Source organism: Pongo abelii, chromosome 19, assembly GCF_028885655.2.
Source record: "Pongo abelii isolate AG06213 chromosome 19, NHGRI_mPonAbe1-v2.0_pri, whole genome shotgun sequence".
Lineage (NCBI taxonomy): Eukaryota > Metazoa > Chordata > Mammalia > Primates > Hominidae > Pongo > Pongo abelii.
In genome coordinates this window covers 41,400,268-41,416,554 of record NC_072004.2, presented here as the reverse complement: position 1 = coordinate 41,416,554, position 16,287 = coordinate 41,400,268, and the positions used below count along the sequence as shown (strand labels likewise).

The window sequence follows — 16,287 nt, the reverse complement described above, 5'->3', positions numbered from 1 at the left end:
CTTTTCTCTAGAGAAAGAGTCTACCTATGTTTCCCAGGCTGGTCTCAAACTCCTGAGCTCAAGTGAACCTGAACCTCCTGCCTCGACCTCTCAAATTGCCGGGATTACAGGCATGAGCCACCACACCTGGCCTAAATTTCTTATGTGCCATGATAAGGCAAAACGTCCTTATTAAGGGCAGCTGGATGGAAGGTGTACATGTAAAATCATTTCAACAGTAAACATTTATTTTACAACATGAAGGTGGTTATCCTTCCATGAGTGTAAAGTACACAGGCAGGCTCATGGTGTCGTCAGAAGTCAGTACACTGGTTTCGGGGCTGGGGGTGCTGGGAGGGGCTGGGCATGGTTGGCTTTGTGATCTGGGGGCTGGTGTGCTCCATCTCTGAATGTCTTTTGCGCTGTGCACTTACCAGGGATGTAAGTCATATCTTAAAAATTTTTCATAAGTTTAACAAAAAATAAAACGAGGATGGGAAGCTTGTTTGGGATCTTGGGTGCTTATCTAGTCATGAGCCCTGGCCCAGATGCTTCTAGAAGCCTGGAGGGAACTGAGAACATTCAAAATAGAGGTGGCAGAGCCAAGGCCCCAAGGTGGAAGCACACTGCTGCTTGTCCCTAGCTGTGAATGGGGTGTCCTGCTCGGAGGCAATGCTGTGTGCACTGCAGGGCCCACAAGTCCATGTCCATATTGTTGCTCAGTGCAGTGAAAGCCAATCTCAGCCCCTCCGCAGTGTGGTCAGCCTGCCAGCAGGTGGCCAGCTGATCCTCCTGGGAAATTGTGCCATCCCAGGGTCTGGGTGTGAGTCTCTTATCCACAAATGTGGTGTCAGCCTGGTGAGCCTTGGTAAGGGCATGTGCAGGATGCTGAGCCTCTTCCATCCTCATGCCGGTCTCAAGGCCACTTGCTCCGTGGGCCCATCCAGCAAGTGTGGTGGCTTGGAAAGAAGCTGGCTCCATCCACAGGGCGTGCTGTTTTGCTCAACTCAGGACCAACATCACCCTCCATAGTAATTCTCTTTGGTGGGAGTACTGGAAACATGAATAACAGATACCTTCAGAGTCTGAGCTGCTGAGGCCAGGGCTGCAGGGTGCTCTCCTGTCAGGAAAGCCTGCACTGGCAGCTGGAAGGCACCTGGTGGTGGTGCCTGCAGGGGCTGCAGCAGTGGCTGCAAGGCTTCGGGACTCACCCGGCTTCTGTGAGGTGAATTGTGACAGTGGCAGAGCTCTGCAGCTCCAGGGTCCCCTGCATGGTCATACTGACTGCAGCTGGGAGCCCACCACACCCCTGGTGCCCCTCTCTTCCCAGGGCTGGGGTCTAGGCCAGACCCCTCTTGCCTGGGAATTATGCGCTGGGAGGGGGACACAGGCCCACAGGTTGGGACAGAGGCCCCAGGGCATGCTGCTGGCTGGCCGGGGCTGCCATGCTCACGTCTCTGTCTCTCGTGGCCTTGGTGGGACCGGCCTCCCCATTGAATGGGATTTTCCAAGGTGTCTGGGGCTGTGGGGCAGCTGGCGGGGTGCCACCCTGGCTTCTTCCAGACATGCCAGTCACTGGTCACTGAGGGGGCCAGATGCAGGTGCCCATGTTGCAGTGGGGTTATCTCCCGACCTCCCTCTTATTCCTGATGGGCCTGGGCTGGGCCGGGTGTCAGGGTCCCCTTGGGCTTCCTGGGCTAGGCCCGTCCCATGGTTCCGGGGCTGTCCCGGACACATTTAGAAGGGACATGGACCCAGCAGCTCTGTTTGAAATCGTCATGGGGGAACCAAGGGCCTCCACATCCAGGTCCGTCAGGAGCCGGGGCATAGAGTTCCACTGCAGGAATCACCAAGAACACCGAGGTCCTCCCTGAGCGGGGGCCAGCCTGGGCATGCCCTGAGTCCCAGGTGCCCCCAGAGAGTGGTCTGCTGCCCTGGGCTCCCCAGAAGCCCCCACATGTTCCTGGGCCTTGGTCTCATGGACAGCCCCACCAGGACAGGGTGTGAGACGAGGTGGGGAAGCTGACCAAATGGGCCGCTGGAACCAGGCTGGTGGGCCGGGAAGGGCCTGCCTGTCCCCCTTGCAGAGGGTCTTCCTGCCACGTGATGCCAGCACAGACCTGGGTCCCGAGGACCCTTTCTCGGGTTTGGCTAAAAGGAAAACAGACGTGGTCAGCATCTCCAGTGAGCCCATGCAGGCCTTTCCTGGCTGGGCCCCACCTGCCTGGGTCTCTGGAGTCCTCAGGGTCTCTGTGTGGCCCCCGTGGTCTGACACTGATGACATGCCTGTAGTCTGCTGATCCCAGAGGAAGGGGTGTGTGCTGCCTGGCGTGGGGAAGCTGTCTGGGCATGGCAGGTGGCTCCTGGGACTGCCCCCAGGGTTCAGCCTCGCTGGGGGCTTCCTGCCACACACCCTCGTCCCAGGGCTATTGGGCCTGGGATATGGCCTCCAGTCAGAACTCAGGTGGGAGGGGCCTTGGATGTCAACCAGCCCCTTGCCACCTCACATGGGGACCCGTCTCCACAGTGGGTGACTGGGCCTGGACGTGGGTCATCCTCTGCCCTCCTGGGCTGCCCCATCCATACCAGGACTGACCGTTCCCACACCTGGCTAAACACTTGGCTCTGGCTCTGGCTCTGGCTCTTGGCCCGGGGTCCCACCTGTGCCCTGTCTCTGAATGCTCTAGAGGTCAGAGACACTGATTCCCTTGTCTCCCTGGCTCAAGGCTTGTTGTCCTGGCACCTCTGGAGGAGTCTGCAGGAGTGAGGGGCCTCTGCTGCTCTCTGAGGCTGTCAGCGCTTGCAGGGAGGGGCAGAGGCTCTCACAAATGGGTCTGGCTCCTCCAGTGCCCTTGAGGGCCCTGTGAGGGGGAGAGCAGGCCACCATGGAAAGTGGGAAGGAGCTTGTTGGAGGGTCTTGCCCACATCCCCCTCCTGCGTGCACAGCACATCCAGTACATACGCACTGAGCGCCTGCCCCGAGGAATAGTGGGCCTCTTGTACTTTCTTAGAATCCAGGAGGAAGAGGAGGAAGAAAAGGTGAAGAGGAAGACCCAGGTAGTAGGGTTAGGGGTCCTGGGCATTCCCCCAGTATTGACTGCCCCAGAGGGTGACTCAGGAGGGGACTTGGTACTGGAGCCCACCTGGGGGTGGCAGGTCCCCATCCTTCCTTGTTAGTTTCTTCATAGAGGCCCAAAAATGATTAAGAATAATGTCATCCACAAACAAATGGAAGAACATTCCATGCTCATGGATAGGAAGAATCAATATCGTGAAAATGGCCATACTGCCCAAGGTAATTTACAGATTCAATGCCATCCCCATCAATCTACCAATGACTTTCTTCACAGAATTGGAAAAAACTACTTTAAAGTTCATATGGAACCAAAAAAGGGCCCACATTGCCAAGACAATCCTGAGCCAAGACAACAAAGCTGGAGGCATCACACTACCTGACTTCAAACTATACTACAAGGCTATAGTAACCAAAACAGCATGGTACTGGTACCAAAACAGAGATATAGACCAATGGAACAGAACAGAGCCGTCAGAAATAATACCACACATCTACAACCATCTGATCTTTGACAAAGCTGACAAAAACAAGAAATGGGGAAAGGATTCCCTATTTAATAAATGGTGCTGGAAAAACTGGCCAGCCATATGTAGAAAGCTGAAACTGGATCCCTTCCTTACACCTTATACAAAAATTAATTCAAGATGGATTAAAGACTTAAACATTAGACCTAAAACCATAAAAACCCTAGAAGAAAACCTAGGCAATACCATTCAGGATATAGGCATGGGCAAGGACTTCATGTCTAAAACACCAAAAGCAATGGCAACAAAAGCCAAAATTGACAAATAGGATCTAATTAAACTAAAGATCTTCTGCACAGCAAAAGAAACTACCATCAGAGTGAACAGGCAACCTACAGAATGGGAGAAAAATTTTGCAATCTACTCATCTGACAAAGGGCTAATATCCAGAATCTACAAAGAACTCAAACAAATTTACAAGAAACAAACAAACAAACCCATCAAAAAGTTGGCGAAGGATATGAACAGACACTTCTCAAAAGAAGACATTTATGCAGCCAACAGACACATGAAAAAATGCTCATCATCACTGGCTATCAGAGAAATGCAAATCAAAACCATAATGAGATACCATCTCACACCAGTTAGAAAGGCGATCATTAAAAAGTCAGGAAACAACAGATGCTGGAGAGGAGGTGGAGAAATAGGAACACTTTTACACTGTTGGTGGGACTGTAAACTAGTTCAACCATTGTGGAAGACAGTGTGGTGATTCTTCAAGGATCTAGAACTAGAAATACCATTTGATCTAGCCATCCCATTACTGGGTATATACCCAAAGGATTATAAATCATGCTGCTATCAAGACACATGCACACATATGTTAATTGCAGCACTATTCACAATAGCAAAGACTTGGAACCAACCCAAATGTCCATCAATGATAGACTGGATTAAGAAAATGTGGCACATATACACCATGGAATACTATTCAGCCATAAAAAGGATGAGTTCATGTCCTTTGTAGGGACATGGATGAAGCTGGAAACCATCATTCTCAGCAAACTATCACAAGGACAAAAAACCAGACACCTCATGTTCTCACTCATAGGTTGGGATTGAACAATGAGAACACTTGGACACAGGAAAAGGAACATCACACACTGGGGCCTGTCATGGGGTGGGGGGAAGGGTGAGGGATAGCATCAGGAGATATACCTAATGTAAATGATGAGTTAATGGGTGCAGCACACCAACATGGCACATGTATACATATGTAACAAACCTGCACGTTGTGCATATGTACCCTAGAACTTAAGGTATTAAAAAAAAAAAAAAAAGAACAGCGTCATCATCCAGGGCCCAGGTATAGAAGAGCTGGTCTTGAAAATGTGCCCACAGGCCAGACCTGGATGTCTTCATGTGGCGCTCTAGGGACAAGGTGGGTATCAGGCCAGGAGAGTTCCCTGGGAAGGGTCAGAGCCCACACCCCATGACCACTTCAGTCTCCCACTGGGCAGTGCCGGATCCTTTTGTGGCCACCCCAGGGGTCCAGATGTGCACAGAAGGCTGTGGCTGGGGGAGGGGGGCGGCCTGGGCAGAGAAGTGTTCACCACACTCCTGACTTTCATCTGGGTCATGTGAGGGATGGGCTTGGTGTCACTGTGCCCTGCCCAGCCCACCTGGCCAGACCTCCCTCTGGGCCAGAACAGAGAATCATGAGAACAGTGTGAGGAAGCTGCCCTTGGGGTAGTCGGGGTCTGACCCCAGTGCTCCCCAGGCCCCACTGGGCACATGTGGACTTACTCCTCTGAACCTTAAAGGTAGTGCTTGTTATCAGCATCAACATCTGTTCCCCTTCCAGCAAATACATGTCCCACAGGCACAGGGAGAGCCCGAGAGAGATCTGTGGGGAAACTAGGCATGGGAGGACCTGGCCTTCCAGGCTGGGGCAGGTGGCTCGAGCTAGCCCACTGGGGCTTCAGTGACCTTCCCCATGAGGGTCACCGGACCCCTCCAGGAGGCTGGGTCAGACAAGGTCTTGCAGCTCCTTATGGGAGGCACTCATTTCAGTGGAGGGAGGGGCTTCCCCAGGGCTTGAGGCTCCCCTGAGCCCTCCCAAGTCGGGTCCTGGCCCAGTCTGCCCTTAAGGCTGGGCCTGAGCCCCACCCTCTGCCCTGGGATGACCCCTCTTTGGCAGAGGTCTTGCTTGTGTGTCCTGTAGGGATCTGCCTGAGCCTCCTGTGGGCTGGGGGTGAGCTGGACCCCCGGGCTGGGGAAGCAGGGCACTGCAGGGCAAGGAGGGTCCCTGAGCCAGGGTCTCCCTGTGACTCCTTACCCCATCATTCAGCACCCAGAGAAGCCAGCTGAATGAGGAATCCTCTGCGCATAGACCTTCCTTGTCCTGATGGGAGGAACAGAGGTGCTCAGGACCCCCTGGGCTGCCCTAAAAACCTCCCTCTTCCAGGGTCCTCTGAAGATCCTTCCCCAAGTGCAGAACACTGGGCAGTGTACCGGGCTCCCCCAACATCTTCCCCTTCCGGCACTCCTGGTGGACACACTGCCCTTAGCCCTGCTCTGTGGGAGCTGGGACCCCATCCCTATGCCTGTGTCTCCTCCAGGGCTGGAAAGGAAACCCAACTCCCAGCCCATGGGGAACCCGACATCCCAGGTCAGGCCCTGGCTGGAACTCAGCCTGTCCCCAGCCCCACGAGGGGCTTCAGCCCCTGCTGCTCCTCCAGCCCCCTACGATGCAGGGCCTCTGGGGAAGGGCCGAGGGGACTATAAACTCACCAGATGACACATGGTCTTGGGTTGTGACGTGGGCACCACATGCTCCTGATGGTCTTGGAGCCCCTGAACTGTCCTGCCATTTGGGCTGTGGAATCCTGAGAAGCCCCCAGCCCATCATGAAATCAGAGCCCTCTCCCAAGTTGTGGAGCCATCAGCTGGAAGAGCTAGGCAGCTGCAGAGCCCCCCAAACCCCGAGGCCTCCCACCCTCCCATCTGGTAACCCCACCATGTGGCCTTGGCCCTGGGGAGGAGGGGTGGGAACATTCCCTGGAGCCTGGCTGGAGGTTCCCCTGGAGGCCTCCTGGGCCAGGGTGCCGGGAGGGCAAGCCTGACTTTGAGGCCACGACAGGGGGTGGCCAGAACAGGGTGGGTGCTGGGCTTCGTGGTCGTCTCCTGGAAGTGGCGTCAGGCCAGGGGACACAGGATGGGGAGATGCTGCCATCTGGGCTTGGTTGGCCCATTTGTGGGTACCAAGGGCAACTGGAGCCTGAGCAGCTGAAGGGCAGGAGGACTCTCAGGGAGGGGAGAGTCAACTGCACAGAATCAGAGCCAGAGGGCGTGGCTCCATGATACAGACGGCGGCCACGGGGAGGATGAGATGCCTTCTGCTGATGAAGATGAAAGGTGTCTGACTTGGACTCTGGGGGTCAGCCCCGGGCTCTTGTGGGAACCTCAGCAGAGACATCCTAAAGGCTCCCAACAAGCTGGCAACACAAGGAAGGTGTCTTCAATAAAAGCCGAGATCACCTGGCCAGGGTAACTCTCTCTGGGTCTGACTGCGTGAGGCAGAGACATCCTAAAGGCTCCCAACAGTTAGCTGGTGACACAAGGAAGATGTCTTCACTGAAAGCCGAGATCACCTGGCCAGGGTGGCTCTCTCCGGGTCTGATTGCGTGAGGCCCTGGGGGCAGCTGTCCACCTACCCTGCAGGGAGAGCCTCTCACTGGCCAGCAGCTGCGCCAGTGCCTAGAATGCATCCTCCTCAGGCAGATAAAGGAGGAACAAGGCAGTGACATGGCTCAGGTCCCTGCAGTAGCCCACCTCCTGCAAGAGCCAGAGTCACCATGGAAGGACATCACCTGGGAGGGCTGAGGTCACCTGGGAGGACTCACGTCATCAGAGAGGGCAGAGGTGACTGGGGAGGCTTCCTCTGAAGAAGAGGCTTCCTCAAGATGCAAATTCATTTTATAACAACAGCTATGTCCATTGGGCCTTTTAGCACCTTGTCCAAAATGTCTCCTGATAGCACCGTCCTGCTTGTGACACCGCCAAGCTCCTGAGCTTTGGGGCAGCCCCAGGAGGAGGGCATCATTTCTTGTTCCAAGAAGGGGTGGTCAGGCCCAGGTGACACCAGGAGTCCAGGCCCAACTCCTTTGTGTCTCAGTGAGACCCGTTGAGACCACCCCCCTTGCTTGGAGGTTTATGCCAGCAGTGGGCTGGAGTCCTACCTCCTATATCCCAGTGGGTCACAAATACTAACTTTAAAAGAAGCAATGACACCCCCACCAGACACCCATGCCTGGAAATATGGAAATATGGACCGGGAATATAGCCGTGAACATGGGAATATGGTCACTGCCTAGAAATACTCTGAATATGCCAGGAGGATGTAGAATAGTTCCCGCTGCCTAAAAAACAGATAAAGTGGGCTTTTGTTTCTTTTGTGCAGATGTTAGTTTCACTTTGTCTACAAACCCTAATAACAAATCCAATTTCAGGTTCAGATGATTCACTAGACAAGCAGTGAACTCTTCAGGGCCTTTGACTATTTAAGAAATGTTTCAGTAAAATCCACATCTGTGAAATGCTAATAGCCCAGTTGTACAGTGAGTTGACTGATCATTTTTGCTCTGATTTTTGTGTGTTTTTTTTGTTTTTTTTTTTTTGGTGTGCACGCATGCCAGTTCAGTCTTTGGGTGTACAGTTCTTCCATGGTTCTATACCAATGTGCAGAATCTTCTGGCCACTGCTCCAGCCCCTCCTGGAGTGACTCCTTCATCCTCCAAGTCTCCAGGGTGGCCTCTATGCAGCCAGCTTCTCCCTGATCCGTCAGTCCCTGGCCACTCAGACTGGTTCTCAGTCCTATGGTTTGGCCTTGTCCAGAATGGCCTATGTTTGGAATCCTACAGCAGTATCTTGTTGACTCTGGCTTCTTTCCCTTAGCAAAAGGCATCTAGGATCCACCCAAGTTTGTGCGGGCATCACTGGCTCATTCCCTTTTCTCACTGAGTCTTCTACCATTTTAGGGAGGACCAGCCTTCCTCTCCACATTCCCGTGTTGAAGGTCATTCCCGAAGGCTCCATGTATGAGTGATGATGAATCAAGCAGTGAACATGGCATGCAGGTTTCATGTGGATGTCAGTTTTCAAATCAGTGGGTTCAATAACTGTGACACTTTGGGGATGTGGAGTTCAAGTCCATTGAGCTTTGTGAGCCACTGCCCAACCAGCTGCCAAAGTGGCTGTGCCATGTCACGTTCCCAGCAGACCTGGATGATAGTTTCCAGGAAACTGAATCCCCCCAGCATTTGGTGCTGTCAGTATCGCCTGGGGAGGCTCATGGGCCCTCCTTCCTGCCACCCTCCTGTGGGTCCTACCATGGGTCCCTGTGGGTCAGGGAGAGCACCTTTCACCATTGTGCACGATTTTCTTTGCTGCCTTCTGTCTCCGCAGGATCCTCCTGGGTTCTGGCCCCACATGTTCCAGCCTGGCACAGGGCTTGGAACCTGGGAGGTGCTCCGTCCATGGGGCCGGCTGCTCCCTGGGCCAGGAGAGCCCTTGGCAGCTGTGTCGTCCCCCTGGGTGACCCTGGATTCTGCTCAGGGGAAGTCCCCATCCCTCTGGTTCACCCCATCTCTGCTGGTACCCTGTGGCTCCCATTGGCTTACTTGACTCCATGTCGATCCCTGAAGAAGATGTGGTTCCCTAGTGTCCAGCTCATGTTCAGGTAGACCTGGTGGATGTGTTCAGAGGATCTCTTGCTCTTCTCCTTCATGACCTGTAGGGCAGGGCCAAGAGGAGGAAACAGCCTCAGAACAGATGGAAGACTCCCTGCCCCAAATGGCAATCAGCCCACAGTCAGCACTTCTGGAAGGAAGGAAAGAAAGGCTTCCTTCTGCAGAAAGCTGCTTTTTGGCTTGTTTCTGAAGCTGGGGAGGGTCTGTGGTTCCTGTGTCACCTTCTGTGCTTAGGATGTGCATCTGACCACAGCACCCACTCCCCCAGGCTGGGCAAGACATTCCCTCCAGCTGGAGAACTGGGCCCTGACCCAGCCTGGCCTGTTTGTTGTGCTCTGGCTTAGCATACCTGGTATTTTCTGGGGTTTTTCGTCTTGATTTCCTGAATGTTCAGGAGGACTGACCACACCTGGCCCTGGATGTTCATGGGAATGCCCTTATACACTCGATCAATTAGCTGTGGGCAGAAAATGATCTGGTATCACAGGCCACGGGGCGACCTCAGCCAGGACCAGAGCCTGAGGATCCTGGAAATCTTTGGTTTCAGCCCCATGATTCCTTGGTAAAGGTGAGGTCAAGCTGGGACAGGGTCTCCCTTCCCAGGATTGAAAGAATGTGTGGGCACTCAGAGTCCTGAACTCTGATCTGGACCTTTTCCTTCCTTCAGGTCACCAGGAGGCATCCCCAGCCCTGAGCTAGGGGTGGCCCCAGCCCTAGATTCAGATTCTCTCTCAGCAAGGTGATGCTTGCATGAATGGACAGTAAAGCTGGCAACCAGGCCTGCGGTCCTCTGGGTGAGGTCAGTGTGCCACCCACCCTCTGAGAGGCTGATGGTGCCAGGCCACAGCCATGGGTGCCTGTCGCCTGTCTCTGCAGAGAGTGGTTCTGGGGGCCTCCCTGGCTCTCCATGAGATGCCCAGAACCGGGCCCTGCCAGTCTTCTCCCCCATTCTCTTAGGGCCATAGCCCCTACTGTCCCCATGCCTTTCCCCCTTCCCTATGGGGACAGTGAGGGCTGTAGCTCTAGGGAAATGGGGGAGAACAGGGGCAGGTGGGCCCTCAGAGACCAAAGACCTGCTGGACAACAGCTGTGAGGCTGGACCAGGCATCTCCTCACCCTGTGGCCACAACCGTTGGATCTCACTGGGGTTGTCTCCAAGTGAACAGGGCCAGACCCTCAGGCTGCCCCCCTCCTCTTGTGCTAACTTGGAGACAGAATTGCTGAGAGCCCAGGGGCCTGACCTAGACCCCTGTCTATTCTTACCCGCTGCATAGATGGGCCCCACACCTCTGGCCTAACAACGACCTCAGGCTGGACCTGCAGGGGAGCCAGGGAGGAGTTCTGATCCTGGAAAGGAGGTTGGCCCGACCTGGGGAGACATGTTCTGCCTCAGAAAGTCCTTTCTAAAAGCAAACCCATCCCTAAGCTGAAATAAGTGCTTTAGGGGCTGAGGGGAGCACAGAGGACTCACTGCAGAATCCCAAAGTGATAAGTGCTGCTGTAGATTCCAACAGGCTTAGGCCCGGTGTCTGCTGGAAGCCCAGCTCGGTGTCCCTGTAATCCAGAGGCAGCCTTGATGAGGGGTCCAAGGTAAAGGGTGCAAGGGTCTGGGGATATTGGCCACCCGTCCCTGCCCTGTGCTCCTAGGGAGCCCAGGGTCCTTTGACCAGGGCCACTGGAAGAGGCCTCCCTCCAGGGAGCAGACAGACCTGTACATTCTCATACTTCATAATGATGTCCTCTCGCTTCTGCAAAGTATCCGCATCCTCTACCATGTCCATCCTGTGAGACAAAATCATCTAAATGTTACACTGTACCTGAGACCTTCGGAGAACGCCTGAACCGCTCCCACGTGGCTCCCAGATGCTGCCTGGCTGCGTAACCCCCATTCCACCACTGCCCTCAGGTGAAAAGGGGCCAGACCCAGTGGCCCACACCTGCATGGGTCTCTGGAGTCTCAAGCCCCAAGCAAGGGTGGGCATCTTCCCAAGGACTTGAGGACAGTGGGACCTGGACAGAGAATCCTGTTGTCCCCAAATGCCATGAAATGGGTACACACCTGCCCCAGCAGGTTGAATGGTGTCCACCTGCCAAGGTTGAAGGGCCCATGATGGGCTATTCCAGGGATGTGGAGGCAGACTGGGGTCAGGGACCAGAGGTCTCTGTACAATCGGCCTCCTGGGATGCTCAGGGACCACAGAGATGCCCAGTTTCCTACGGGGAACAAGACCTCTCCTGACTGCTCGGTTCTACTCCACTCATCACTTGGGCTACTGTGGCCCTTCAGTCTCACCAGTGAAGCCACTTTAGGAACAACGCCAGTTAAGCAGGAGGGTGTTTGGTTTGGGGGATGAAAATGATCTACTGTCTCCAAAGCAGCCCCTGTGCTCGTGGAAACCACATCTCTCGGGGAGGGACGGTGGACTCCACCATTCTGAGCTATCCATATAGGAGGGGGCTTCATTTTCCTGGGTCACTGAGGAAGAACAGTGGGTCCTTGGTTCTGGAGAACACCTAGATGGACCGTCCCTCCTGGGAACACTAGGGGCAAAAGGAGGGTGAGGCCTCGAGAGGATCAGACAGAGAAAGAAATACTTGGGGAGAACCCCAGTACCTGGACCCCTTTGAACAGGATGGAAGATAGTCTCCCTCCAGCCAGCTCTCCAGGGATCCTTCATTTTCCACAACTGCCCAAAGGCAGAAGGCTCCCCATCCCACTCCTGGACAAAGGACCGTGTGTGTTCAGTGGGTTCCACAGGGACCATCAAGACCCAGCTTAGGGCACAGATGTGTTTTGAGGACCTTCCCCTCCACCTCACCCACAGTGGATCCATCTCAGTGGCTCTGCCATGGTGAGGCTCTGCCCCATTGGGATCAGAAACCCCGCACAGATTTGGGATCTGTCCCAAATCTGATCAAGGAGGGCAAGGAGGCCACAGGGTTCAGGCCTGAAGTCCAATAGGGCACAGAGCAGGGCCAAGAGCAAAACCCAGGGTCCTGTCAGGATTCCTGGGCCGGTTATCGCCTCTCTGAGCCCAGACGTCTCACCTGTCAAATGGGCACATGCAGGAGCCACCATAAGGATGAAAGAGACAATTGTCTACAATTGTCTACACGGGCAGTGTAGAACAGGCACCCGGTGAGTGCTCAGGGATGACCTTCCTCAGCAGGCGCCCAGAGGCCAGCACCACCCACACGGTTAGCCACTGTCCCCAAGACAGCATGGAGGGAAGAGAGCAGGTCACACTCACCTGATTCTGAAGAATCAGCTGGCCTGGGTTATGCCTCTCAGGGAGAAAACCTTTGAGTCCACAGAGCTGCTCACAGATACCACTGTGTGTGTGTAGCTGCTGTAGAACACAGAGGCAGGCCGGAGAGTGGACAGGTGCTAAGCACCAGTGACATTCTGAGATAAAGGCACGCATCACAATGGGGCCTTGCCCGGGTCAGCAGGGCCCAAAGTCAGCATCCTCCACTGCCTGAGGCATCATCATGCTTGCGTGCCATGTGTTTGTGCATGTGTGTGCACACATGTATGTAGGTAAACACATCTGTGCACGTGTCTGTTGCTTCTCTGGCCAGGCCTGGCTGCCTCACCCATGTGTGCACCCTGTTCCTTGTCACTGTCACCCCCGGGGCTCAGAGCCAGCATCACGGCATCCATGGGGGCTCCCTAACCTCAGCCCTCCCAGCCCAGGGTGGTCCTGGGATATACATAGGGGTGGAGGGAAGTGATTGCTGCTGTTGAATCTCAGAATAAAAATGCTAATACTATTACCTAATGATCTTTTTAGTATCTCTAATGGTATCTCTTTTTTTATTTCTGATATTTTAACTGGATATTTCTCTCTATGACCCTTGGTTATTCCAGCTAGAGGATCCTGTGGGGGAAGTGCCCGGCACACAGTAGAGGCTCACTCTTCTAGACATGTTATCTAAAATCTGGCTTATCCATCCTTCCATCCAAGGCATCCTAGGGGATGCCAAATTCCAGGGGCCAGAAAGAGCTTGGGATAAAAAGAACATTCAAGGGGAGGGCTTTGACTTGGGCTGAGCCTGCCTCTGCCATCCAAACCTGGAGCCTCAAGTCCTGAGATAGGGCATCCAGATGCCCCAATGCAGGGCCCTCCTGATTGACAGTTACTCCCTTGTACTCATTAGCAACCTCATCATCCTACTCTCAAAGCACACTTGGCCCTCATATCTGGGAGCTCTGCATCTGTGGATTCAGCCAACAGCAGATGGAAAATATTCAGAAAAGAAATCAGATGATTCTACTGAACATGTGCAGACTTTGTTCTTGTCATCATTCCCTAAATAATACAGTATCACAACAATTTACATAGCATCTGCATTGTATTGTGTATCATAAGTAATCTAGAGAAGGTCTAATGTATATGGGAGGACGTGCACAGGTTATATATAAATACTAGGCTGTGTTAGGCCAGGTGCGGTGGCTCACACCTGTAATCCCAGCAATTTGGGAGGCCGAGGCGGGCAGATCGCCTGATGTCAGGAGTTAGAGACCAGCCTGACCAACATGGAGAAACCCCATCTCTACTAAAAATACAAAATTAGCCAGATGTGGTGGCACATACCTGTAATCCCAGCTACTCAGGAGGCCGAGGCAGGAGAATTGCTTGAACCCAGGAGGTGGAGGTTGCAGTGAGCCAAGATTGTGCCATCGCACTCCAGCCTTGGCAACAAGAGTGAAACTCCATCTCAAAAAATAAAAAATAAAAAATACTTGGCCATGTTATATCAGAGACTTGAGCATCCATGGATTTTGGCATCCCCGGGGACCCTAGAACTAATCCTCCATGGATACCAAGGGATGACTGTGTAAACTCACTTAGGAAGGCTTCTCATTGGAGGAAGGGCCCAGTTCAGGACAGACAGGGACATCCCCTCCGGACTACTGTCCATTCATCCATCCATTCATCCATTGCCCCATCACCCCACCCCGCCCCAGGACTGTCCCAGTGACAGCCCTAGCAAGTGAAGAAAAGAAAAAAGACTGGCTCACGTTGTCCAGTTTTGAGGTCTTGGAAGAAGTTGCACCAGTATGAGGATAGGGGGTAAATTTCCTCCAGGATCCAGAAAGCATATCAGGCAGCCTCGGGGTGAGGAAAGGAGCCCGGCCTCTCCAGCAGCCACAAAGGCCTGCAGTTGGATGGGGCTGGGCCTGGCCATGTGGATCACTTGGGCCTAATTAGGGGGAAAGAAAGACTGGGGGGCAGAGGAGGAGCATCAGGGGAGCTGGTGGCCTAAGGAGAAGGTATTTCAGGGAAGGGATCTGTATTAATTTGTTTTCACACTGCTATAAAGAAATACCTGAGACTGGGTAATTTATAAAGAAAAGAGGCTTAATTGACTCGCAGTTCAGGAAACTTACAATCATGGCAGAAGGTGAAAGGGAAGCAGGAGCCTTCTTCACAAGGTGACAGGAGGGAGTGAGTGGAGAACAAGGAAGTGCCACGCTTTAAAACCATCAGCTCTCTTGAGAATTCACTCACTATCGGGGAACAGCACAGGGGAAACTGTCTCCAGATCCAATCCCCTCCCACCAGGTTCCTCTCTTGACACAGAAGGATTACAATTCCAGATGAGATTTGAGTGGGGACACAGAGCCAAACCTATCAGGGTCTCCACCTGTCTTGCAGCTCCCTCGGGGCTGAGGTTGAGTGCAGATCTGCTGGCCCTGCTCTACAGCACGCGGGGACTCTGCCTGTGTGCCCCGAATTGCTGCTTCCTGGGGGTGGTGGCTGCTTCCTCAAGAGGAGGGTGGATCTGCTCTCCTGCCAGCACACACAACCCCCCACCAACTCCAGGGCCTTGTGGAGCCCTGGCCACATCCTCCCAGGCTTGAAGGCATAAAACCAGGCTCCTTGCTCTTCTTGCTGTTTAGGTGACAAGCCCCCAGTCATCCCTAGGTCCCATCACTGCCCCTGCTTCTAAATAAAGAGTGTTTTACTAAATCTTCCTGGGAAAAGCCAGGGCCTCATTCCTGTTATCTGTTCTATCTTCCTAAAGCCAGGTTAAGACATCTGGGCAAGCAGGCAATAGAGTGATTCATTGTGATTTAACAAGTATTTGTGTTCCTCTTTTGTGCCACACAATTTGCCTAGGTACTGTGAGTGCAAAGATGAAACAGATATGATTACTATTCTTATGGATGCTCAGTCTAGTCAGTGTTTTTTTAAATAGAACATATCAGAGTGGGACATTGTAAGGGTAAGAATGATTTAATTAAGTTATTTCACATACTGTGTGTGTTTATACATATACAAAATGTTTCTTATTGCAGGTCTCGTTCCAAAAAGTTTGATAGCCATTACTCTAGTGCAGCGGTTTTCAATTGAGATGATTTTGTCCTTCAGAGGACATTTGGCAATCTCGGGAGATATTTTTGATTGTCACAGCTTGGAAGGTGCTACTGGCATCTAGTGGGTGGAGACTGAGATGCTGCTAACCTTTCTACTATGCACAGGACAGTTCCCACAGCAAAGAATGATTCTGCCCAAACTGTCAATAGTGCTGCTGCTGAGAAACTGATTCCAGTGGAAAAGACAGGCACGTAAACACATGAAAGAGAACAGGGAAGGGAATTACAGGGCAGGTGGAAAGTGAGCTTGCTAGGGAGAGGGCAACGTGGGGGAACCACAGTTACTGACTTGCCAGCTCTACTGGGCACTGTTCTGAGTGGGGAAATAGTTTTATCATAGGTATTTGTGCAAGGTATTGTATGAAATCTTTAAAATGGCACTGGAAGGTGTAGGTATTATCCCAACCTATAAATGCACAAGTCGGGGCTTTGAGTGTTTAAGTAACATAGATGAGGTCACATAGAAAGTTGTGAGCTGGAGCCTGGCATGGTGACTCACGGCTTGCAATCCCAGCACTTGGGGAGATAGAGACAAGGATCACTTGAGCCCAGTAGTGGGCAAAAAAGTGAGACTCTGTATCTAAAAATAAAGTTATAAGCTAGGACTGATGCTACCATTACCCTGAAATATGT

General features: G+C 53.1%; 1 protein-coding gene across 5 annotated transcripts; it reads right to left on the bottom strand.

Annotated features, from left to right (window-relative positions):
• Nucleotides 1-206: 206 nt before the first annotated feature.
• LOC100433970 (ubiquitin carboxyl-terminal hydrolase 6-like) lies at nt 207-12,647 on the bottom strand. 5 transcript variants are annotated; one of them, XM_054535596.2, is made up of 9 exons: nt 12,521-12,647; nt 10,979-11,051; nt 10,741-10,823; nt 10,533-10,638; nt 9,619-9,726; nt 9,201-9,310; nt 6,313-6,407; nt 2,007-2,130; nt 207-1,032 (listed from the first exon to the last, which is right to left on the bottom strand). In XM_054535596.2, the coding sequence occupies exons 2-9, from the start codon at nt 11,048-11,050 to the stop codon at nt 999-1,001; spliced, it is 732 nt and encodes a 243-aa protein (XP_054391571.1). In that variant the 5' UTR covers nt 11,051; nt 12,521-12,647; the 3' UTR covers nt 207-998. The 5 variants fall into 5 exon arrangements, with proteins under 5 accessions (XP_054391571.1, XP_054391572.2, XP_054391575.1 ...); XM_054535599.2 differs by lacking the exon at nt 2,007-2,130 and adding an exon at nt 5,858-5,923 and having other exon boundaries at nt 809-1,032; XM_054535598.2 differs by lacking the exon at nt 207-1,032 and adding an exon at nt 5,858-5,923 and having other exon boundaries at nt 2,037-2,130.
• Nucleotides 12,648-16,287: the final 3,640 nt, after the last annotated feature.

Bases quoted from the DNA above. Each gene is read 5' to 3' on its own strand.
- LOC100433970 (XM_054535596.2), bottom strand. From the start codon at position 11,050: ATGGACATGGTAGAGGATGCGGATACTTTGCAGAAGCGAGAGGACATC. The intron at 10,824-10,978 runs GTCTGTCTGCTC...TCTGGATTACAG, and splicing joins TGAAGTATGAGAATGTACAG to GGACACCGAGCTGGGCTTCC. The intron at 10,639-10,740 runs GTGAGTCCTCTG...ATGTCTCCCCAG, and splicing joins TATCACTTTGGGATTCTGCA to GTCGGGCCAACCTCCTTTCC.